General features: G+C 40.8%; 2 protein-coding genes across 4 annotated transcripts in view; one reads left to right on the forward strand and one right to left on the reverse strand.

Annotated features, from left to right (window-relative positions):
• Positions 1 to 26,695, forward strand: part of GALNTL6 (polypeptide N-acetylgalactosaminyltransferase like 6) — a 1,429,734-nt gene that overhangs the window by 1,265,430 nt on the left and 137,609 nt on the right. Inside the window, exon 7 of the mRNA XM_081568813.1 lies at positions 20,596 to 20,713. Within this exon, the coding sequence (XP_081424939.1) occupies positions 20,596 to 20,713 (118 nt within the window). The remainder of the gene's footprint in view (positions 1 to 20,595; positions 20,714 to 26,695) is intronic.
• LOC145537900 (uncharacterized) overlaps positions 1 to 26,695 on the reverse strand; it is a 303,657-nt gene that overhangs the window by 30,723 nt on the left and 246,239 nt on the right. For 2 of the 3 annotated variants that reach the window (XM_081568860.1, XM_081568837.1), the window contains one exon: positions 20,839 to 21,007. The gene's annotated coding sequence lies outside the window, so the exon portion shown is untranslated. Of the gene's footprint in view, positions 1 to 17,653; positions 21,008 to 26,695 lie in introns of those variants that run through there. The other variant, XR_014076480.1, reaches the window with a different exon arrangement.

Genomic DNA, 26,695 nt, shown 5'->3' on the forward strand with positions numbered 1-26,695 from the left:
TGTATGTATAGCTGATTCACTCTTCTGTACAGCAGAAACTAAAACAATATTGTAAAGCAACTATACTTGAATAAAAATTAACTTAAACATAAAGTTCTCATCTATTAAATAAGGATAACACCTATATCTAACTACTCAGGGAATTTCAAGGACAAGTTGAGATTAAACACCTAACCTAGTGCCTGGCTCACAATTAGGTATCTGGTCAACAAAGTTGTTCTCTTACTTGACCAAGTGTAAACTTATCAGTTTATATACTGACCCTCTCTTTCCCCAGCCCATATTACTGCCCCCAGACTTATCTTTAGCAGAACCCTTCACACCCTAGGCTGCTGCTGTGTCAGCTGAATTACTGTGGGTTCTTGTAGCTCCTGCCGTTCTGTCTGAAATGCTTTGCCCTGTTTCCTTCTTCACCTGGCCGACTCCTGCTCAAGGTTCTAGTCAGCCATTTCTTGCTCTGGATCACTCTCCCTAAGCGACACCCCATGTGGATTACAGGCCTGGGCTTCCAATTTAATAATTATTTCAATCAAAACTCGAGTGCCTTTTAGGTGTCAATCCTGTGCCAGTTGGGAATAAATAAATGTCTGGGGATGTACAGCTTGGCCTCATGAACCACACAGGTTTGAGTGGGACAGAGATACTGGGATGGGCGTGTCCCACACTTCAGGAGAACATGCAGACAAGGCCTCTAGTCCTGCCTTGAAGGATCTAAGGCAGTTTCTGGAAGAAACGAACTTCTGGAACCTTATGAGGAGACTAAATTAGATCTGTAGTCATTCGCAGTCCAAATCAAGACATTCTTAAGAATAAAAGAGAGTGCTCATTGGATCCCTGAGTCAAGGAAGATTCCTTGGAGAAGGAAATGGCAACCCACTCCAGTATTCCTGACTGGAGAATCCCATGGACAGAGAAGCCTGGCGGGCTACAGTCCATGGGGTTGCAAAGAGTCAGACACGACTGAAGCAATTTAGCATGCATGCATTTTCTTCTATAACACGGCAGGACAAGGACAGGGCAATGAGCTCCCTACCCAGCAACTGGGTTAAATATCCCTCTGTGATTCTGTTAACTTGTCCACATGGTTCTCAGGCCACATCACCTGTTATGGGGTGGGGGGCAGCCACAGGACAGCTGGGTACACGGTATCTTCTGATCTCACTCCCTTCTGTTTTTTCTTATTTTTAATTGGAGGATAATTGATATGCAATGTTGTGTGGGTTTCTGCCACACATCAACATGAATCAACCATGGGTATACATATGTCCTCTCCCCTTTAAGCCTCCCTCCCACCTTCCACTCCACCCCACCCCTCGCCCCCTTCTTGACTAAGGGCTGTTGGCAAAGCTTTAATTCCCCAGCCTCTATCAGGCTCATTATGAGGGCAAACTTGGCCAACTCTGTAGCATGTGATGTGACCCATGATATCCAGGAAAATGAGTAGCTTCCTATTTTTGAGTAGCCTTCCTCGTGACCTTTCACCCCAGCATGGCTGCGCCCGTGGGACCGGTGAAGTTCTGGCAACCCGGTACAGAGGGGCCAGGTGTCAGCATCTCTGAAGAGAGACAAAGTTTAGCTGAAAAGTCGGCAAAAACTGTTGTTTACAACCCTTATGCTGCCCTTTCTATAGAGCAGCAGAGGCAGAAGCTGCCAGTGTTCAAGATTAGGAATCATATATTATACTTGATAGAAAACTATCGACAGTAGTGATCGTTGGAGAAACAGGATGTGGGAAAAACACACAGATTCCACAAGTGAATACAGTGGTACTGCCAGCACCCAAATCAAGAAATAGAACATCACTGGCACCTTGGAGACCCCTGTGTCCTCTTCTGGACTCTTGTCACTTCTTCCTGCTCCCACAAGCATACACATACACAAGTATAACTTTTATTCTGTCTTCTAGCACTGTAGATTGGAGAAAGCAATGGCACCCCACTCCAGTACTCTTGCCTGGAAAATCCCATGGACGGAGGAACCTGGTAGGCTGCAGTCCATGGGGTCGCCAAGAGTCGGACACAACTGAGCGACTTCCCATTCCTATTTTTCAGCTCCAGAGAACAGAGTACATTATGACCCCAAAAGGAGGTAAACAAACACTCAGAATATCTAAGCCATACAACTGGAGTAATAAGAGGGCAATAATATCTGAAACACACAATTAAGGAAACCAGTGTTAGTGGCTTAGTCATGTCCAACTCTTTGCGACCCCATGGACTGTAGCCTGCCAGCCTCCTCTGTCCTTGAGATTCTCCAGGCAAGAATATTGGAATGGGTTGCCATTCCTTTCTCCAGGAGATCTTCCTGACCCAGGGATCCAAACCATGTCTCCTGAGTCTCCTGCATTGGCATGCGGATTCTTTACCGTCTGAGCGACCAATACGTAATAGGAATCCACGCACGTGCAAGGTTAGGGGTGGAACCCTGCCTTCCATATACACTCTGCATCATTAATCCCCCAAAAGGGTATCTGACACGTGTCTTTGTTACCAAGGCCAGGAAAGGATCCTCGGGCTCTTTTTTGTATTATCGGAACACAGCCATGAACAGAATGCACTACAGGCAGTTTTCTGTCCTGTTAATAGCCAATGGTGACCTGGTGGCTGCAATTTACAACCTGTGAAGGGATGTATAAATAGACAAATGATTGGAATCCGGGAAGCCTAGAGCAACACTCCACAATCATCATAGCACTTAGAACTGAGACACACACACCAGCCCCCCAGTGTAAATGGAGACTCTGCCTCCAAGCAAGTTCAAGCACATGAAAGATCCTTTTACACATCATCTCAGCATCTTCGTGAGTGAGGAAGAGAAAAAAAAAGCACCATACTCAGGGAGATGAAAAAAGCCAGTGAAAAGATCTTACAAAAATCCAAGAAGAGAGAAGCTGGGCAGTCACATTAATGATCTGCTCTTTTTCTAACAGAAAAAATTTTAGTGTAAGATGTGTGCAACTTCAGAACAATGTATCTGTAGGTCTTCAGAAGCTCTTCAAATACTGAGACCAAGGCAAACAGAAATGTAATTTTATCTCATGATTTCACTGATGGAATATAAAAATGAGTGCCACGTTGGGAAGGGAGGCTTCCCCGGTGGCTCAGTGGTAAAGAATTTGCCTGCCAATATAGAAGATGCAGGAGATGCAGGTTCCATCCCTGGATCAGGAAGATCCCCCGGAGGAGGAAATGGCAACCCAGCACCCATGGGGTTGCCTGGAGAACGCCATGGACAGAGGAGGCTGGCATGCTGCCATCCAGGGAGTTGTGAGATTGACTGATCATGCTCCCAAGCTGGAAATGAGACAGCCAGCAGTGAGTCTGTCTCTGAAACTTCCAGCTGAAGCACAAGCTTCAGATCAAAGCCTCAACTGAAATTCATTTACGAATTATGCCAAGATAAAGAAGAATGTGAACATGTTAGTGAAAAATAAAAGGAACTGAAACAAATTACCAAAGCTCAGGACATGTTATGGGTCAGGACAAAATGCAGCTAGTATAAACCAGTGAGCACTGGTGTTGGGGCTTAGGTGAGGCCTCAGGTCATGTGAGAGGAAGGGAGAAGCCCTGTCAGTCCAACCTGAGCTGTCAGTGAGAGTCAAGGTCAGACCAGAGGTGTCCGTTCCAGGAATCAGGTGATGGTGACTACCTCAAAAGGCATGACAGTTGTCTCTGAAAAGCACTCCCCCCAAAAAGAAATGCCAACTTACAGAATTCACCAAATCCAGCTTTTGATGTTAAGTAGAAACACAAAGGGATTCCCAGGTGGCACTAGTGGTAAAGAACCCACCTGCCAATGCAGGAAACATAAGGGACACAGGTTCGATTCCTGGGTTGGGAAGATCTCCTGGAGGAGGGCATGGCAACCTACTCCAGTATTCTCGTCTGGAGAATCCCCCTGGACAGAGGAGCCTGGCAGGCTACAGTCCATGGGGTTGCAAAGAGTCAGACACAACTAAAGCAACTTAGCAAACAGCACACACAGAAATACAAAAATTTATGTCCTAAGAGAGAACTCTCTGAGCTCTGTATCTTTCCCACTCTCCGTCCCCACAAACTGCCAACACCCTGTGACAGCAGACCCCATTTGCAGAGCGCTTCTGTTGCTTTCCGTGTATAGCAAGTCCCTTACATACGAACCTTCAAGTTGCAAACTTTCAAAGCTGGGAACGTGCCCCTGTGTTAGCTGTTGTACCGGACTACTGTACTTTTCAAGGTACTGTAACATTAAAAAGTGTTTTCTTTATTTTTAGTATTTGTTTTCTATGTACTATTTGTGTGAAAAAAGTATTATAAACTTAGTACAGTACTACATAATCAATTTTGTTAGTCGAGTACCTCAGCTAACTTTGTGGAACTTATGAACAAACTGGACCTATGAACACACTCTCAGAATGGAACTCATTCATATAGGAGACTTACTGTACACCTATTCTCACGAGTAAGAGTTTTTTTATTATTAGCATCCTGAATCATCTTTAAACTTTTTATTTTGTATTGGGGTATAGCCAGTTAACAACGTTGTGATTGTTTCAAGTGAACTGCAAAGGGGACTCAGCCACACATATATATGTATCCATTCTCTCCCAAAGCCCCCTCCCATCCAGGCTGTTACACAGCACTGAGCAGAGTTCCCTGTGCTCTACAGTAGGTCCTAGTTGGTTATCCATTTTAAATATAGCAGTGTGTACATGTTCATCCCAAACTCTACTCAATACTCTGTAAAGAATCTAAAAATGAGTGGATATGTGTATATGTATAACTGAATCACTTTGCTGTACACTGAAAACCAATACAACATTGTAGATTAATTATAGGCCAATAAAAAAATTAAAAAAAAACATTGAAAGTGATGCTCAAAACTGCCCATCAAAGCAAGAGCAATCTAGGAGTGGCTGATAAAGTTCAGAATTTTTTAAACAAGAGGATGAAGAGATATTCTGGGATTTGTTTCTGTCAAAAGACACTGATTTTTGTCAGTAGTGTTCATGGGAAATTAGAATTTGGATGGCCTGTATCTTCCATGCTAATTGGCATAAAAGAAATAGGAAGCAACTATGTGATACTGGGGAAAAAATAATTTTTGTCCTTCAGATAATTTTTAGAATATGAATGAAAACAGTATCTTAGACTTTAGATTTTTAATAAATTTCAACTGACATTCCTATTACTACCACTTCAGTTCAGTTCAGTTCAGTCGCTCAGTCGTGTCTCTTTGCAACCCCATGAATCACAGCACGCCAGGCCTCCCTGTCCATCATCATCTCTCAGAGTTTACCCAAACTCATGTCCATCAAGTCAGTGATGCCATCCAGCCATCCCATCCTCTGTCGTCCCCTTCTCCTCCTGCCCCCAATTCTTCCCAGCATCAGGGTCTTTTCCAATGAGTCAACTCTTCACATGAGGTGGCCGAAGTATTGGACTTTCAGCTTCAACATCAGTCCTTCCAATGAACACCCAGGACTGATCTCCTTTAGGATGGACTGGTTGGATCTCCCTGCAGTCTTAGTACAACTTAGTAAAGGTTTATTCTAATTGCCTTTGGTTTATCTCAATTATTTTAAGCATTATCCATTTTAAGGATGATTTCTATATAAGCACATGAACTTCAGTACAAATATCTTCAGTTTTATGATACAAGGATTTATTCGGTGGACTGATACCTTAAATAAAGAAAAAGGTAGAAATATCCATACAATAGTCCATTCTTCAAAAACAAATAGCAGGGACTTCCAGGGACGGCGGAGCCTAGTGGGCTGCTGTCTATGGGGTCGCACAGAGTTGGGCACGACTGAAGCAACTTAGCAGCAGCAGTAGCAGTCTCACCAAAGACTCAGAGTATTCAGTTGGGAGTCATAAATCTTCTTGGCTGGATCTTCCAGGAACACCTCCAATTCACTTGAATCTTGATGCAGAAGTTGGAGTAAACAAGCATTTATTTAGAAAAAAACTACAGCTTTCATCAATCTCCATGGCCCAACAGAGTAAAAACTAAAATCTCCATATTACACTCACACTCTATGAAATGGTTCACAAGGCCACCAACACCCCAGCACCTTGTCCTCCTGCCAGGGCCTGTGGTTCCATCCTCTGTAATCCTTGTACCTGATTGCTCAGCTTTATCCAAGTTTCCAACGCACATACTTAAACACACAGCACACACCACACCCTGCAAACCCCACTGGGGACACACCATGCTCTGTCTTCAGGCTTTGTCAGCTTTATTTCCTCTGCCTGACACCTGCTCCGTCCCTCTTCCCCTCACCTCACTGCCATACCCAGGATAAGATACACAACCCTCTAGTAATACCACAGAGCGTGAACACACCTCGGCCATGTCTCACACCACGTTGTGTTGATATCATGTCTGTCTTCCCCACTCACCCTGGGCACCACAGGGACGGAAAAGTGACTCCTCACTTTTGTATCCCAGATCCAGTACCTCTGTTAGAGACTGAATGCTTTTGTTCCCTCAAAAATGCATATGTTGAAATCCTAACCTCCATTGCGATAATATGAGGAGATGGTATTAGAAGGGGGGCTTCCCTGGTGGTTCGGTGGTAAAGAACCCACCTGCCAATGCAGGAGACATGGATTCAACCCCCGGGTTGGGAAGATCCTCTGAAGAAGGAAATAGCAACCACTCCAGTATTCTTGCCAGGAGAATTCCATGGACACAGGAGTCTGGTGGGCTACAGTCCATTGGGTCACAAAGAGTAGGACATGACTTTGCAAATAAACAACAATAAGAATCTTTAAAAACCCCTGACAAGTTAGAAAAGAGATCAAAGGAAAAGAGCATCAAGGCTCCTCCATGTGGCTTCTCTATGGGACCTTTGCCCCTCCTGGCCTAGGGACTGAGTTCTCCCAGGGAAGCTCAGAGCTCTGACATCAAGCACTTCAGCAAGATGGAAGCTGTGCAGTCTCCTGTGAACCAACTGGGGAGCCATGAGGCATCACTCTGTCAGACTCTGTGGGTCAGGGCTGTCATAACTCCACCCAAGTTCAAGGACAGAGATGTAGACCCACTTCTCAATGAGAAGAGGGGCTAAGAATTTGTGCACATGTGTGAAAACTGCTCTCGAATGAGAATCAGATGCAGGGCAGAGAGGGTGTTCTTCCCCCTGCCACGTGATGAAACTTAGATGAAACTTCTCTGCGGGCTGACCCACAGGGGAAAAGAAGGTGATGCTTTTATGAAGATATTTGTATAAGTTATAGCTACAGCCTTTTTGCTTAATACCTCTTTTCCTCAGTCCATGTATTCTTGTGCTCTGTTCTGTTTTTAAGGAATTAAGAGCATTAACCATGTGGTGGATATACGGTGTAAATTTATTAAACAGTAAAGTTTTGATTTGTTGTTTTGCTTATTCGCTAAGTCATGTCCAACTCTTTTGCTACCCCATGGACTGTAGCCCACTAGGCTCCTCTGTCCATGGGATTCTCCAGGTAAGAATACTGGAGTGGGTTGCCATTTCCTCCTCCAGGGGATCTTCTGAATCCTCCACATCTCCTGCATTGGCAGGCAAGTTCTTTACCATCTAGCCACAAGGGAATCCCAAAGTTTTGATAAGAGGTATTAAAAATCCATTCCACTTACAGCCCATTCTAACTTAATATAAAATACTAGGAAATGAGACCTAAATTGCCTTTGAGTTGCAGTCAGTGCTGAAGGGAAAAGGCATTATTTTGCATTCCTTACTAAGATGAAGGGGTAATGTTTTCGTAAGCAGAAACTATCAAATGTTTATTAAATAAATGAAGCATAAAACAAGCTTTCCTGCAGTTTCATCCATGCCTGGATTTTATCAACTAGCACTTATCCCTGGGATGAGAAGTCCTGTTTGTATCCAGGAAGGAAGGTTCCCCAGGCTGCACATGGGACTGTTAGTTCTGAACAGTCTCTATGACTACTGAAATAAATGATTTGCTTTGCCATTTCACATCATTAACTGGTTCCTTGTGTTGTTGGTTTTGATGGGAGGGATCAGAGCCTGGGCTGGCAACGAGGAAAGATTATTCCAAGGGCCATGGCAGCATACACAGGAGAATGGAGCCAGATAGAACAAAACAAATGGGAGACCAGGAACTGAAGTGAGGAGCCCTCAGCAACACTGTTAGGGATCTGTGGGGAATCCATGTCAAAATAAATGCTGGAGAGGGTGTGGAGAAAAGGGAACCCTCTTGCACTGTTGGTGGGAATGCAAATTGATATGGCCACTATGGAAAACAGTATGGAGACTCCTTAAAAAACGACAAATTAAACTAACATATCACCCAATAATCCTACTACTGGCATATACCCTTTCCATATTCCTCAGGTACACATGTACCCCAATGTTCATAGCAGCACTATTAACAATACCTAGGACATGGAAGCAACCTAGATGTGCATCAACAGATGAATGGATAAAGAAGTTGTGGTACATTGATACAATGGAATATTACTCAGGCATAAAAAGGAACACATTTGACTCAGTTTTAGTGAGGTGGATGAACCTAGAGTCTATTGTGAAATAAGTCAGAAAGTATGAAAATGTTAATCACTCAGTCATGTCTAACTCTTTGTGACCCCATGGACTGTAGCCCACCAAGATCTTCTGTCCAAGGGGTTCTCCAGGCAAGAATACTACAAAGAGAAAGACAAATATCATATATATATATATATATATATATATATATATATATGCCTATGTATGGAATCTAGAAAGATGGTACTGATGAACCTATTTGCAGAGCAGCAATGGAGACACAGACATAGAGAACAGACTTGTGAACACAGGGAGGGAAGGAGAGGGTGGGCCAAATAGAAAAAGTAGCATTGAAACATTCATGCATGCATGCTAAGTCGCTTCAGTCATGTCGCCTCTGTGCAACCCAATGGACTGTAGCCCATCAGGCTCCTCTGTCCATGGAATTATCCAAGCGAAAATACTGGAGTGGGTTGCCATTTCCTTCTCTAGGGGATCTTCCCCACTCAGGGATCGAACCCACATCTCCTGTATTAGCAGATGGGTTCTTTACAACTAGCACTTATTCTAATTGCTGAAAGGTTGGAAAAATCAAAGAATGATCTAGGGAATTTATAATAATGCTGAAAAGTAAAACTACTTGCACCTTATCACACACAAGCAGGTTATTTTTACCCCATAACCTGTTTGACCTTAGCTAGATCACTTGATAGCTCTGGGTCTCAGTCTCCTAATCTGTAAAGTGAGGTATTGGAATCTCCTGCTGACTCGTTGAATTGTGGTCCATTGCCCCCATGCTGTAGAGTTGTATTGTTATATGAAGGCTGCAGTGAGAAAATGTACTCTCTATTGTGTCCAATTCATGGTAGGTACTCAGGAAGTTCATGGGGTGCTCTGTGATTACCTAGAGGGGTGGTGGGGATGGCTGGAAGGGAGACACAAGAGGGAGAGGCTATATGTATACAAAGAGCTGATTCACTTCATTGTACAGCAGAAACTAACACAACACTGTAAAGCAATTATACTCTAATAAAATGAAAATTGAAAATAAAACAGCAAAAACGAGAGAAATGATACAAGTCAATATATCTGGAGCTTTTTAGCCACTCTTTCCAAAATTCTAATGTAACCGATGATCTAATACTTAAAAGAAAAAACCTGTTAGAAAAGATACTATGTTTGAATCTGCAGTATCATTTTACCCAACAGTTTGAATCCTAGTTGAAAATAATAATTATATTTTAGCTGTAACTGTTTTTAGGCATGGGCCAACTAAAAATTTCTCATTACATAATTGAAAATTATGTGGTTTGTCTCGATGTTGATTGACTTGGCTTGATGGAGTCCTGAGGGAAATCGTGCCATTCATTTCTGATCAAATTCACATTCCAACCCACACATTCAGAATTCTCACTGACACCACTAAAGTGAAGGGAAATTGAGAACCAGATCTCTAAGAGGCCAAATTGAAGGTTTCCTTTGGGTTTTTGGACCTAGGTTTTAATTGTCCATTTTAAAAATAAATTTTTATGTGCACTTATCTTTCAGGAGGATATTTTTTTTAGTCTTCTGACTCCTAAAGAATAAACAAGATGTATTAAAATGTGAAATAACACTTTCTGAAAGTGAGAGAAAGTAGACAAAAATATTCTAGAGATTTTTTTTAATTAAAATGCCATCTTTGTTCACATGTGAGGAAAGAGTCCATGTATGAAATAGAGAATATTAGGAAGACTAGCAACTTCTTAGAATTCTGTGGGAATCATGGGGTTAGGCTACTAGAATTAGGAACCACATCCCAGGGCTTCCCTGGTGGTCCAATGGTTAAGACTCCCTGTTTCCACTGCAGGAGACACAGGTTTGATCCTTGGTCCAGGAACAATGATCCCACATGAAGCAGCGTAAGACCCCCCAAAAAAGGATACACCTTCTAGTTTAGCAAAAACAACCAAGAACACACTTTGAAAAATGCATTTGCAAATGAGAACATGAGGAATTTTTCACTGGTACCAAATAAGAAGGTTTCTAGGACATTTTTACATAATTGCCCCATGAACTTAAAGTCAGTAAAGTTTGGAATATAAAAACTGATGTGGAAAAGTAAACTAGTCTACTGTAAGTTAAAAAGGAAAGTATATTAATTACCTAGTTCAATAGCCATCATATAAAATGAAAAATTGATTTCCATTAGGTATTCACCAAAGTCACATTTCTATGGCTTGAAGAATAAAGAATCTTCTCTAGGAATATGTTGCTTCATGGTTATATTCATTTTAAAAGTCAATCCAAGGATAACAGTTGCTTCCTAATAGCAAAACCCAAAACCTGCTTTGTGACATTACCTGAGCAATACTCATAAAGTACATTAATATGTTAAAAGTTACACGGACACACAGTCCCAGTAAAACATGTCTACAGTGTGTTAACATTCCCAGGAAAACAAAATCAGTAACAGTATTTTGGAAGAAATCAAGGAGTATGAAGATAAATAAATTAGAAATTGCAGGACATGGGGCCAGTGGGTTTTGGGCAATTAGTATATATTTAAAATGGAAAATAGAACATAGAAGAAAGTGAAGTCACTCAGTTGTGTCCAACTCTTTGCGACCCCATGGACTGTAGCCTACCAGGCTCCTCTGTCCATGGGATTTTCCAGGCAAGAGTACTGGAGTGGGTTGCCATTTCCTTCTCCAGTGGATCTTCCTAATCCAGGGACCGAACCCAGGTCTCCCGCACTGCAGGCAGACGCTTTACCGTCTGAGCCACCAGGGAAGTCCGAGCCACCAAGAAAGTGGAAGAATAAGTTTAAAATAATCAACAGCCCTTCTCCATTTCCTCTAATGAGAAAACAAAGCAACAATAAAATCTCTTTTAATCTACGGGGAACAAAGCTATCCTTCTCTTGATGTCACTGAAAAACATTGCACAAGACTTAACTCACATTTGTGTGATGAGGTATGGATTTCAATCCAGAAACCCACATGTGCATGACATAGCACAATGTGCCATGTGCTCAGTCATGTCCAACTCTTTGTGACCCCATGGACTGTAGCTCGCCAGGCTCCTCTGTCCATGGGATTCTCCCAGCAAGAATACTGGAGGGGGTTGCCATTTCCTCCTCCAGAGGAATCTTCCCTAATCAGGGATTGAATCTGAGTTTTTTATGTTTCCTGCATTGCAGGTGGATTCTTTATCTGCTGAGCCATTTTCTTCAGAGCTACTCAAATCCAGCTCTGAGTTCCCTGCACAAAAGCAGCAGGAAGTTCAGTCTCTCTTATAATGGCAGTCCTTCTTCTCCAGGAAGACAAACATTCCAGAATCCAATGAGGCCAAACCAACAGACTTGTCCTTGTGACCATGGTTACCAATCCACTGGGGTGGCCACCAAGAACCTTGCTGGCAAGCCACCTGGTTTTGAATCCAGCAGTTCTGGGAATTCCACACAGGATAGTTTGTTAAAGCCAAGAGCTGTGTTTTTTGGGGGGAGAGGGGATGGGGGGAGTAGGTATCTTCCCTGTGTGTCCCAGTGGCACTTTCACAGCACAGGGTGGGGGGCTCCATCACCCCAGGATGACAGCTCTGCGGGGGTCTACCTTCTCCCCTCTCTCTTCCCCCCCTGGGCATCATCTGTGATCTCAAGCTGGGAAGGGCAAGAATTAGAAGGACAAGCCTCTATGAGCCTTTGAGCAGATTCTTCCTTCCAAGCCACAAGAAACACTGGGGCCGGTGCCCTGGCTCACTCTGTGCTTGAAGTGAGAGGTGGTGGCCATCCAGGGGAAAGAACAAATATAGACTATTTAGGGATAATCTTTGTTGCAGTGGCATTGCCCATTTTGTGGACCAGCAGGAATTCTGAGCGCCCACCCTGCATGGCCCTGCAAGGGTCACCTCTCAAGCATCAGCCCCCTGCCCCCTGGATGCTCTGGCCCCAGCAGCACTGGCCTCCCCTCTCCTCTTATTACTATTCTCCTTCCCAGCACGGGGCCTTTTCCCATCCTTAGCCTCAAATCCATCCTTTATTCTTCTTTCTTTCCTTTTTGAAAAATGAATTACCCTGGGAAACTTTTCAACAATTCCTCTCCAAGTATTATCACAATAATGACGATTTCTTTGGAGATTTTGACCAGTAGACTGACAGATACTAATATTTTATGATAAATCTGTAATTTCTCGGTAGAATTACCACTTTTATCTGACTCTCCTCTTATTTTATCAGACCCTAAATCACTGCATTTGGACTGGTGTGAAACTTGAACTAAAGTGTCAGGTTAGGATGCAACTTACAATGAAACTTTAGCTTCCAGAAGTAGAAAAGTAAACCAGTTTCTACAGTTTTACTCTTTATAACAAACCAGGATATAAAATTCTAGGAATTTCTCCTAAAGAGTTACTCACACGTGGAAATGATATATGTACATTATTTATTGTGGAAGTTCTGAAATAGGAAAATAGTGAAAATAATCTAAATGTTTACCATATATATAGATATACAACTTTATGCATAATGGAATAATGAGCAAATATTAGGAAAATAGAACAAGAAAGTTCTTTTCAATATGACATGACCATTAAAATATGTTAGGGAGGGACTTTCCTGGTGGTCCAGGGGCTAAGACTCCAAGCTCTGAATGCAGGGGACCTGGGTTCAATCCCTGGTCAAGGAACTAGATCACACATGCCACAACTAAGTGTTTGCATGGCACAACTAAAGGTCTTACATGCCACAACTAAGAGAACATCCAAATAAATAAATAAAAATAGATATAAAAAATATGTTAGGGAGTTTTAAAAAGAATTAGGTAAAGACCACTGGATGTAGCATACAACCATTTTCATGGTTGTAGGAAACCTTCAGTAGGAAGAAAAATAAGATAGATTTATATTTGCTTATATGACTATGAAATATCTCTTAAAAGATACATAAGGAAAAATCATGGTTGTTTGTGATGATACAATTAGAGTGGTGGGGACAGAAGTAGGAGCAAGATTCTTTGTAAACACACAAACATACCATCTAATAAAAATACATTTTAAAATATTCTAAAACAAAGATTAATGGGTAGATTTTCAGACTTCCATTTCTGAACAAGTTGGAGTAATATGGCCCAGATTTACCCTGTCATCTGAAAAAATAAGAAACAAATACACATGAAACAGTGGTTTTTCAAGATACCAGACATCTGGAAATGAAAGACACTGATTACTGAGAGATGGGAAAAAATTATGTGAGACCTGGAGTCATCCCCAGCTTATTTACTTGAGAAAGTCTTCAGGTTGCGGTGTAAGGAGGGGAGCCTGGTGAGGCCAGCCTAAGTTGATGTGGAGCCAAGCGTCTGGGGAGAAGGCAGCTAGTATTTCAAGGGCAGAAGAGAGTCACATGGGAGGGAGCTCCCAAGGGTACCCCCTGAGTCCTCAGCAGAGGACTGACAAGAGCCTGTGCATGAGAAAACACTGCCTACAAATGCAAAGAACCACTAGAAAGAATTAGAAGTAACAGTTCCCAGAAGGCACCCAAGGCTGAGAAGAGAGTCTGTTCCCATCAGACTGAACAACCCGATGATTGCAGGACATTGATTAAAGCACACACAGGGTCTTGCCTTAAGGTGTGAATAATTTGTAGTTTATGCCTTGCTCAAGGCTCGCAAAAGGGTCAAACTACCTCCAAATGCATCCTGGAACAAAGCTCAAAAATGTTCAAAATATCCAGCACCCAAAATGTTCTGTATCTCAAAGAAAAATGTATTACACAGGCAGAGAAGCACCAAATGCAATCATGAAAAATATTCAATTAACCACAAAGATAGGGAAAGGAGGCAAAGGAAACAACAGATGGGACATACAGAAAGCAAAGATATTAGTTTTAAACCTAATCACATGAATAATCATATTAAAAGTAAGTGATCTCAACATCCCAATGAAAAAGCAGGGATTTTTAACAGCAAGATGCAACTATAAGCTGCCAACAAGAAAATGCAACTATAAGCTGCCAACAAGAAAACCACTTTAAATATAGACACAAAGAGTTTAAAAAGTAAAGTAAAAAGGCCTAACAGGTATTAGTGTTCCAAGAGTATAAATCTAAAGAAAGCTGAAATGGCCATACTAATACCCAAGCAAGATCAATGCCTGAGTAAAGAATATTACCAGAGGTGATGGGTCATTTTGTAATGAGAATGAGGTCAATGCATCAAGAGCACATGAAATTCCTAAACATATATGCACTTATTAACAGAGCTACAAAACGCATGAAGCAAAAACTTGATAGAACAGAGGCAGAGATAAACAAATCCAGAATTATAGTCATAGATTTCAATATCCCTCTCAGTAATTGATACAACAAGGAGGCAGAAAAATCAATAAGACTATGGAAGACTTGAACAACACTATCAACCAGGTTTACCTAATAAATATTTATAAACCACTCCATTCAATGGCAACAGAATACATTCATATAGATCACATTCTGACCCATTAAAAAACTCCAATAAATTTAAAAGGATTCAAGTCTTTTAAAGTGTGATCCCTAACCACAATGGATACATATAAATGAATAACAGAAAGATCTCAAAAAAAAATCTCAAATAGGTGGAAACTAAATAACATACATTTATATAACCCATAGGTCACAGAAAGAAAACAAAAGAGAAATTATGGAGTATTTGAACATGATGAAAATGGGAACACTGCATATCATTTTTTTTGCAGAATTCTTCTAAAGCAGTACTTAAGGCAGACTTACAGTACTAAATAGCTTAATTATAAAAAAGTCTCAGATCAATAATATCAGCTGCCACCCTAAGTAACTAGAGAAAGAAGAGAAAATAAAGTACAAAGTCAGTAGAATAATGAAGACCATGGAGAAATCAATGAAATATAAAACTGAAAACAATAGAGAAAAATCAATGAAACCAAAAGTTAATTCTTTAAGCAGATCAATAAAGTTCTAGCCAGACTGACTAGGCAAAATAAAGGAATAACATAATTTGCTCAGCACCATTAATCATTGTGGAAATGAAAAATAAAACCACAATAAGATACCACCATGCCCTTGTTATACTGACTGAACTTCAAACTGCCCATATCAAGTATATGAGGATATGTAGCAGTTACAACTCAAATACAGCTGGTGGGAATATAAAGTTACAAGCACTATGGGAAAGAGTTTCACAGTTTCTTAAAAGGTTAAACCCACACCTACCACATGATTTAGTCATTCCACTCCCAGGCTTTTTCTCAAGAGAAATGAAAGCATATATCCACACAAAGATTAGCACACAAAACTCATAGCAGTTTTATTTGTAATAACCCCAAACTGAAAAAAACCCAAATGTTCATCAGTGGGCAAATATATAATCAAACTATAGTATATCCATGCAAATGGAATACTACTCAGCAATAAAAAAGGAAGAAACTATTAACAGACACGACAACAAGAGTGAGTCTCAGAATAATGACATGAATGAAAGCAGTCAGACACTCCCAAAGAAGAGTACATACTGTATGATTTCATTTATATAAAATTCTAGACAATCCAAACCATCTACAGAGGCAGAAATCAGTTATGTCCTAGGGGAAAGGAATGAGAAGAGGGTCAGGAGGGAGGGAGGGAGGGAGGGATACAATGAAGAAACTTTGGAGGCATGATAGATGTGTTACTTTTTCCTGAATGTAATGATGGTACCCACGGGTATCCATAAGCCAAAACCTATCAAATTTTCAACTTAAAATATTTGCAATTCATTGCATGACAACTATACCTTAGTTGCACTGTTCAAAAGATTAATGAACAAATATGAATAAATACGTAAACAAAAGATTTGTTTCTTACCAATCATTCACACTAATCAAGATCAGTTCAGTTCAGTTCAGTCGCTCAGTCGTGTCCGATTCTTTGCAACCCCATTAATCGCAATACGCCAGGCCTCCCTGTCCATCACCAACTCCTGGAGTCTACCCAAACTCATGTCCATGGAGTCAGTGATGCCATCCAGCCATCTCATCCTCTGTCGTCCCCTTCTCCTCCTGCCCTCAATCCTTCCCAGCATTATGGTCTTTTCAAATGAGTCAGCTCTTCACATCAGGTGCCCAAAGCATTGGAGTTTCAGCTTCAATATCAGTCCTTCCAATGAATGCTCAGGACTGATCTCCTTTAGGATGGACTGGTTGGATCTTCTTGAAGTCCAAGGGACTCTCAAGAGTCTTCTCCAACACCACAGTTCAAAAGCATCAATTCTTCGGGGTTCAGCTTTCTTCACAGTCCAACTCTCACATCCATACATGACCACTGGAAAAACCATAGCCTTGACTAAATGGACCTTTGTTGGCAAAGTAATATCTCTGCTTTTCAATATGCTATCTAAGTTGGTCATAACCTTCCTTCCAAGGAGTAAGCGTCTTTTAATTTCATGGCTGCAATCACCATCAGCAGTGATTTTGGAGCCCAAAAAAATAAAGTCTGCCACTCTTTCCACTGTTTCCCCATCTATTTCCCATGAAGTGATGGGACCAGATGTCATGATCTTAGTTTTCTGAATGTTGAGCTTTAAGCCAACTTTTCCACTCTCCTCTCTCACTTTCATCAAGAAGCTTTTTAGTTCTTCTTCACTTTCTGCCATAAGGTTGGTGTCATCTGCATATCTGAGGTTATTGATATTTCTCCCGGCAATCTTGATTCCAGCTTGTGTTTCTTCCAGCCCAGCGTTTCTCATGATGTACTCTGCATATAAGTTAAATAAGCAGGGTGACAATATATAGTCTTGACGTACTCCTTTTCCTATTTGGAACCAGTCTGTTGTTCCATGTCCAGTTCTAACTGTTGCTTCCTGACCTGTATACAGGTTTCTCAAGAGGCAGTTCAGGTGGTCTAGTATTCCCATCTCTTTCAGAATTTTCCACAGTTTATTGTGATTCAGACAGTCAAAGGCTTTGGCTAATCAAGATAGGAGATGCTAATTTATCTAGGGCTTGGAAACAACATTAGTGAAGGTAAGGGTGTCTATTTGAATTTATTTTATTATGCCTCAAACTAACCAAAAATACATCCCAAGTTTGGTTTTTTATGAACTCATCAAGAAAACAACATGTCGTGTTTCCAACAAATCATTTACAATAAAAAATATCAATCTAGGATGTTCTCTTCCCAATATCTATACTAGTTCCATATCTATAATAGTAGTAACTCTAGTTGGGAGATTTAGTCTGCACAGTGTAAATTCTGTTGCACTCTGGTCTCATGTTTTACACAGTCAAACGAGAATACATTGGTAGGACTTAAGATCTTTCCATTTGTGGTTCAGACTGAATAGAACTGACAATTTCTTTTTTTAATTTTTTGAAATGCAGGTGTATTTTGGCCAAAATAAACACAGCTCAATGCCATGTTCCTTCAATATTACTGGATATTTTCATACATTCTAATGATTTTTCTTGCTGTGTTTAAACTGATGTCAACCAAGTTTACTTCCAGTTTTGACCATATTTCTGGTCTAAGAACATATATACCCAGCTGCCTTCTGAATATCCTAATTTCCCCAACATTTGGATGCATCATCTTCCCACATACCTAAACTAGTCCCTGCCCCATTAAATCCACAATTCACAAATTAGGTACTTACAATTCCATTATGACTATTGCTCTTTTGGGGCTTCCCCAGTGGCTCAGCAATAAAGAATCCGCCTGCAATGCAGGAGATGTAGGAGATGCAGGTTTGATCCCTGAGTGGGGAAGATTCCCTGGAGGAGGGCATGGCAACCCACTCCAGTATTCTTTCCTGGAGAATCCCACGGACAGAGGAGCCTGGCAGGCTGCAGTCCACAGGGTCACAAGGGGTCGGACATGACTGAAGCAACTGAGTGTGCACGCATTGCTCTTTTTTAACAGTGAAGCAAACTATATATTATGCTGGGTTATCTCTCAATTATGTTTTACAATTTATTATTAAGGATTGAGAACTTCTAATCATTTAAGCCCAAGCCCCACGGAATCAAAGATGACACAGATGTATCAAATACGACCATTGAGGAACTGCCCCCAGGACACAGTACCATGCCAGTCTGTCCCAGCTACAGCTGTGCTTCCCTCTGAGATTCAGCGCATGGAAAATGGGAAAAGAACATACTGCTGGAGAGAGGGCTAAAGTAAGGCACACCTGGTTCCAAGACTTCCATTTCAAACAGAATTTTTAAAATGCATGAGATCCTTTGTGTTATTATTTCAATCCTGCCCACTTTTCTAGGGGAGAAATAAATCCCTCTTCCTGTCTTGTAATCTTTTCATCTACAGAGAGTACACACATATTTTTAAAAATCTTAAACTGAGGTGATTAGGCCAAGTACCATCATAACATGCAAAGTCTCTGAAATATACAACACACTTAAATAAATTCACATTTATGTCCCTCTAGAGCATTATAGAAAGTTACCAACAGCACGACTTCAGTGAGTCTGTAAACTGGTGTGTCTTATTTACTTAGACATTTTTAAACATGTCTTCAGTATTTAGTGTCTTATATGTATAAATATTCTTTGTTTCCAAAAAATCTTCAGAAGTGTCACAAAAATTTCAATGACTGTGTGTTTTTACAGATTTGCTTGGTCTGCATAAAGTGCTCTCTAGTTGTTTTATGTTCACATTTATGTTGCTGTCTCACTTTACCCGGGGTAAAGAGTCGTCCTGCAGTGCAGGAGACTCAGAGATGTGGGTTCAATCCCTGAATCGGGAATATTCCCTGGAGAAGGAAATGGCAACCCACTGCAGTATTCTTGCCTGAGAAATGCCATGGACAGAGGAACCTGGTGGGCTACAGTCCATGGGATCGCAAAGAGTCGGACACAACTTAGCGACTAAATAACATCAACTCTCTTTATACACTGAAACAGAAACAGCATTGCAGTAAAGAACTCAAAGGCTTTGGAATCAGCCACAGTGCCACCACCTTCCTGGCCCAGAGAGGCCAGGCCTCTTGTCCTGTTTCTCCAAATAGAACACAGGGATGGTATTCCTAGGGCTGCAGTAAGGATTAATCAAGGGAACTGGACAAGAATCTCACAGAAGAACCCAGCACATAGTGAACATTCAAAAACACAAGAGCAGGGACTTCCCAGGTAGTCCAGTGGCTAAGACTCCAAGCTCCCAATGCAGGGGTCCAAGTTTGATCCCTGGTCAAGGAACTAGATCCCACATGCCACAACTAAGTATGTGCATGTCACAACTAAAGACCCCACATGCCACATCTAAAAAATCCCATGTGCCACAACTAAGACTTGACGCAGCCAAATACGTAAATATTAAACACACACACACGTGAGCAGACTCCTCTGGCAGTCCAGTGGTTAAGACTTCATGCTCCCACTGCAAAACAGTGGCAAAAACATTAAAAAATAATAATAACAGAAAAACTGAAAAGCTTCTCCTGAATTGCAAAAAAACATTTTAGAGCAGGATCCAATGATTATAAATTACCTCATTACATAGTAATGTAACTGCAATGCATCCTAGCAAGAGCAGAAAACTTGAACTTATTATTTGATCAAAAGAATATTTCCTCAAAAGGTAGACTTTAAAAAGAACATCATTAAAGTGAAAAGACCTAGTTTAAACTCCAGCATTGGCATGCTAATAACTAGTTCTGGTTGGTTATTTTGTTCTAACTGACCATATCATAGTCTGCTAAATGGACATGACCTGGAAATGGTAGGTGCATGGTGAATACATATGAGAAATTAATTAAAGTTATGGTCTTCAACTGTGTTTTCTCTGTTTTTATGTGTCTGATAGTATAAGATCTCTTTCACTTTGAGAAAAAGCCATAAAACCACCGATTTTCCCAGCACATCAGTCACTAGTCATCTTATACTTCTCTCTGATGACAAGCACCCGGAGCTAATGTGTGGCTCCACGGGGCATGAGTGGCTTGACAGTCTGAATTATGAAGTTCAAAGTCCATGGGGGTTCCAGGAGCGATCGGAGACTCCGTGAGAACTCATGAACACTCACAGAAAACCTGTGCTGAAAAACTCTGTGCAGTGACCACTGAAACTTAAAGTTTGCTGCTTTTATCCCCAAGCAAAATGCCAGGGTCCCTGACGCTCAGAGCCCTTTAAAGATGGTTTTATTCCTTTCACAGGTCTCCTGTTATGGCTGGAGGTCTCTTTGCTGTGGATCGCAAATGGTTTTGGGAGTTGGGTGGCTATGATCCAGGTCTGGAGATCTGGGGAGGAGAGCAGTATGAAATTTCTTTCAAGGTAAGCCATCAGCACCCTTGCCACGCTAGGTCGGCCTCTTTTGACAATTCTCATGGAATGGCGACATTTCATTTTGTGACCTATGTTGTAAATTGACATCGAAAACAGACATGTCATTTTCCTACCTCAGCTTTTGGCTGAGAGAGGCTACTTCCTCCCGAAGCTTCAGAGAGACGCAGACATGCCATCAAAGTAAAGCAGAGGCGAAAGAGTTCAGAATCCCACTTGCAGGCAGGAGCCGCGCCACGCAAGCACCCCTGCTGCTCCACGGGCAGCGCATTCCTTCTCAGGCCCCTAGAACAGAGAGACAGTGGCAAGGAGGTGAAAACAATGGAATTACTGGAGCTTCTGCCCTTTGTGTTTGTTCTAGAACAAACACATATGTTGGAGAAGGAAATGGCAACCCACTCCAGTATTCTTGCCAGAAAAATTGCACAGACAGAGGAGCCTGGTGGGCTACAGTCCATGGGGTTGCAAAGAGTCAGAGAGGACTGAGCAGTTTAATGATTAAATGATGTATATATGTATAACTGAATCTTTATATAATTCCAAAACAAGTGAGTTTTTGATTTTTATCTGAAACTACCCAGGTTTCGTTTCCACTTGCTTGGACCATAAGTACTCCTAAAATTATATACTTTATTACATGTATTCTCAGTCGCTCAGTTGGGTGTGACTCTTTGCGACCCCATGGACCGTAGCCCACCAGGCTCGTCTGTTCATGGGATCATCCAGGCAAGAATACTAGTGTGGGTTGCCATGCCCTTCTCCAATCAAACCTGCTCTCCTGCATTGCCAGGCAGATTCTTTACCCACTGAGCAATCCAGGAAGCCTTTATTACATATATACACATGCATATATTCTGATATACACATATATGATATATAAATATATAATAGCATATCAAATTTCAGGATTTGTAAATGAAAACATTTACTATAACGTATGAAGATCAGATAATCAAAGCAAAATAAACTATGCAAAAGGTTTTTTCCTTTATCATTGTCATTATTCATACAAAAGATAGTGATTCTCACAAAATTTACCACACCGAAATCTCAGTAAATAAATCAGCTCTTTTAATTACCTCTATTATAAAGTCAAACCAATTCTTGCTAAAATAAAATGTATCCTGAATACAGTAAAAATCAAACCTAATAGTCTAGCTAAACTTTTTGAATTCATGCATAAAAGAAATTGATAAAACTGGTTTTTATTCAACTGTAATAACCATATTCAGTGTGTTAACAGAAATGTTATATTGTCTCCAAAGTGTCATAAAATAAATATCCCCAAAGAGAAACTCAGGAGATATGACTGCAGGCTTCAGGACAACTAGAATTTTCAATCTGATTGCAGGCAATAAATCTGGAAACACTATATACTAAATTAGTGTTTCTTTTCACCAATATTGAAACACATCTAATTTCACACCTCAGGCACTGTTTTCTCAAACATCTGTATAGGTACATTTACACCATTTATTCAATGATATGTGATACCCAGATGCTAGGTCGAGTGCTTTACATGCATTATATATTTTAAAACCACAGCTCTAAGAAGTTGATATTATTCTCTTATAGATGAAGAAACTGAGACTTATAAGTTTTAAAGATTTTTACATTAATTTTTTAAGTTCTAAAGATTAAATAAACTACCTGGTGTTGCTTAGGGATTAAAATGCTCAGTTTGACTCAACTGCAGAGAATACAGAAACATAAAATTGTCTGTTCACCCAAGTAATATCTGCCAACACCATTCCCAAGCTCACAGTTACCCTGTTAGTCTCTAGCTAATGGTTCCGCTCACTGAACAGAGGAGTGTGTCTTCATTATATCCCAATAGTATAGCCGTAAACTCTGCTGACTCTGGCAAAATACTACTGATATCAGATGTGGTCCAAGGCTGGAAGGAATTACAATAATTCCTTCCACTGGAAAAACAGAAAATTGCATATGACTCCAGCAGTAAAGGAAAATAGAGCATTGCTTCAGTTGCAATATGATCAGAAGTAAAAGAATGCTTTTTACTTTTCACAGTTTTGAATGCAAAAGTAGCAAGTCAGGAAACACCTGGCGTAACAAGCAAATTTGGCCTTGGAGTACAGAATGAAGCAGGGCAAAGGCTAATAGAGTTCTGCCAAGAGAACGCACGGGTCATAGCAAACACCCTCTTCCAACAACACAAGAGAAGACTCTACACATGGACATCACCAGATGGTCAACACCGAAATCAGATTGATTATATTCTTTGCAGCCAAAGATGGAGAAGCTCTATACAGTCAGCAAAAACAAGACCGGGAGCAGACTGTGGCTCAGATCATGAACTCCTTATTGCCAAATTCAGACTGAAATTGAAGAAAGTAGGGAAAACCACTAGCCCATTCAGGTATGACCTAAATCAAATCCCTTATGATTATACAGTGGAAGTGACAAATAGATTTAAGGGACTAGATCTCATAGACAGAGTGCCTGATGAACTATGGACATAGGTTCGTGACATTGTATAGGAGACAGGGATCAAGACCATCCCCATGGAAAAGAAATGCAAAAAAGCAAAATGGCTGTCTGACAAGGCCTTACAAATAGCTGGGAAAAGAAGAGAAGTGAAAAGCAAAGGAGAAAAAGAAAGATAGTCCCATCTGAATGCAGAGTGCCAAAGAATAGCAAGGAGAGATAAGAAAGCCTTCCTCAGCAATCAATGCAAAGAAATAGAGGAAAACAACAGAATGGGAAAGACTAGAGATCTCTTCAAGAAAATTAGAGATACCAAGGGAACATTTCATGCAAAGATGGGCTCGATAAAGGACAGAAATGGTATGGACCTAACAGAAGCAGAAGATATTAAGAAGAGGTGGCAAGAATACACAGAAGAACTATACAAAAAAGATCTTCATGACCCAGATAATCACAATGGTGTGATCACTCACCTAGAGCCACACATCCTGGAATATGAAGTCAAGTGGGCCTTAGAAAGCATCACTACGAACAAAGCTAGTGGAGGTGATGGAATTATAGTTGAGCTATTTCAAATCCTGAAAGATGATGCTGTGAAAGTGCTGCACTCGATATGCCAGCAAATCTGGAAAACTCAGCAGTGGCCACAGGACTGGAAAAGGTCAGTTTTCATTCCAATCCCAAAGAAAGGCAATGCCAAAGAATGCTCAAACTACCACACAATTGCACTCATCTCACATGCTAGTAAAGTAATGCTCAAAATTCTCCAAGCCAGGCTTCAGCAATACGTGAACCATGAACTTCCAGATGTTCAAGCTGGTTTTAGAAAAGGCAGAGGAACCAGAGGTCAAATTGCCAACATCCACTGGATCATCGAAAAAGCAAGAGAGTTCCAGAAAAACATCTATTTCTGTTTTATTGACTACGCCAAAGCCTTTGACTGTGTGGATCACAATAAACTGTGGAAAATTATGAAAGAGATGGGAATAGCAGACCACCTGAACTCCCCCTTGAGAAACCTGTATGCAGGTCAGGAAGCTACAGTTAGAACTGGACATGGAACAACAGACTGGTTCCAAATAGGAAAAGGAGTAGTACATCAAGGCTGTATATTGTCACCCTGCAGTACATCATGAGAAACACTGGGCACAAGAAACACAAGCTGGAATCAAGATTATGAGGAGAAATATCAATAACCTCAGATATGCAGATGATACCACCCTTATGGCAGAAAGTGAAGAACTAAAGATGAAAGTGAAAGAGGAGAGTGAAAAAGTTGGCTTAAAGCTCAACGTTCAGAAAACTAAGATCATGGCATCTGGTCCTATCACTTCATGGGAAATAGATGGGGAAACAGTGGAAAGAGTGGCAGACTTTATTTTTTGGGGCTCCAAAGTCACTGCAGATGGTGATTGCAGCCATGAAATTAAAAGATGCTTACTCCTTGGAAGAAAGGTTATGACCAACCTAGATAGCATATTGAAAAGCAGAAACATTACTTCGCCAACAAAGGTCCATCTAGTCAAAGCTATGGTTTTTCCAGTGGTCATGTATGGATGTGAGAGTTGGACAGTGAAGAAAGCTGAGCGCTGAAGAATTGATGCTTTTGAACTGTGGTGCTGGAGAAGACTCTTGAGAGTCCCTTGGACTGCAAGAAGATCCAACCAGTCCATCCTAAAGGAGATCAGTCCTGGGTATTCATTGGAAGGACTGATGTTGAAGCTGAAACTCCAATACTTTGGCCATTCATGCGAAGAGTTGACTCATTGGAAAAGACCCTGATGCTGGGAAGAATTGGGGGCAGGAGGAGAAGGGGACGACAGAGGATGAGATGGTTGGATGGCATCACCGACTCGATAGACATGGGTTTGGTAAACTCCGGGAGTTGGTGATGGACAGGGAGGCCTGGCGTGGTGTGATTCATGGGGTCGCAAAGAGTCGAACACGACTGAGAGACTGAACTGAACTGAACTGAATTCATGAGTTCTTTAGGTTTAAAATGCTATTAAGAAAAATCTGTATTGTAGAAATAATAAATAGTGGAAAGGGTGTAGAGAAAATGGAACCTTCTTAATACTGCTGGTAGATTATACATTGTTGCAGCCACTGAGGAAAACAATATGGACAAGTTCCTTAAAAAACAAAAAAATAAGAGTTGCTGTAGGATTCAGCATTCCCACTCCTGGGCATGTATCTGGACCAAATTATAATTCAAGAAGATACATGCAGCCCTATATTCACAGCAGCACTATTTAAAATAGCTATGACATGAAGACAACCTAAATGCCCATTGACAGAGGAGTGGATAAAGCTGTGGTGCATGTATACAATGGATTGTTACTCAGCCATAAGAAAAAGAACGAAAAAAGATGTCATTTGCAGCAACATGGATGGACCTAGAGATTATCATACTAAGTGAAATGTCAGACAAAAGAAGACAAGTACTGTATAGTATCACTTATATGTGGAATCTAAAAAAGAAAAGCTACAAATGAACTTATTTATGAAACAGAAACAGACTGACAAACATAGAAAACAAACTAGTTACCAAATGGGTAAGCAAGAAAGGGATAAATTTGGAAATTAGGATTAACAGACACACACTACTATATACAAAATAAACAACAAGGACCTACTGTATAGCACAGGGAACTATATTCAATATCTTATAATAACCTATATTAGAAAAGAGCCTTTAAAATATATATATAAATGAATCACCTGAAACAATGTAAATCAATACCTCAATTTTTTAAAAAAAATTATGGATTTATTATTTATTTATTTGGCTATGCCAGCTCTTTAGCTGTGGCATATGGGATCTATTAATAAATTCGCCGACCAACGATTGAACCCAGGCTCCCTGCACTGGGAGCATGCACACCTAGCCACTGGACCACCAGGGAAGTCCCTATACTTTTTAAAAAATTATTTAAAAAGAAAAAAAATGGAAAAAGAAAACCTATATTAAAGAGATACCTGACTTTGAATAAAGAATTGGGTGTAGATAAAAGTACTATGGGAAGTCTGAGAGTTTGCAGAATGGACATCTGCATTCTACATCACAGGGGTATTTTTGAGACAAATATAAAGTTGAACATCTCACGTCGCTATCACTTCTAACTATTGCTTCTTTTCACGGTGACCTGGAGTTTCATTACCCCACTTCCTCTTTCTCCCATTATCTGTCATTCTGAAGGTTATAATTGGAATGCAGCCCTGCTGTCTTTGTCTAGAAACCATGGAAACAGAGCTAGAGATTCAGGACTACATTGCCCCAGGTTGTTTGATGGGAATGCCAGATTCTTTGTCAGCAGCTATGTCTTATGGGGTCCCATTTCAGACACATCCCTCTGTCCTTCCCGCCACTGTGGGCTGACCTTGGGGTTCCTGTCCCTCTCTATCAGTACTTGGAACATGAGGGGGACACACTCAAGCAGGTTTTGGTGAAATTTGCATGGAAAATGATGAATATTCTCCACATGAGATAAATCAAAAGAACTGTCTACAAATAACTCTGCTCAA

Source organism: Giraffa tippelskirchi, chromosome 1 (genome assembly GCF_054371585.1).
Source record: "Giraffa tippelskirchi isolate mGirTip1 chromosome 1, T2T-mGirTip1v1.2.pri, whole genome shotgun sequence".
NCBI classification, from domain to species: Eukaryota; Metazoa; Chordata; class Mammalia; order Artiodactyla; family Giraffidae; genus Giraffa; species Giraffa tippelskirchi.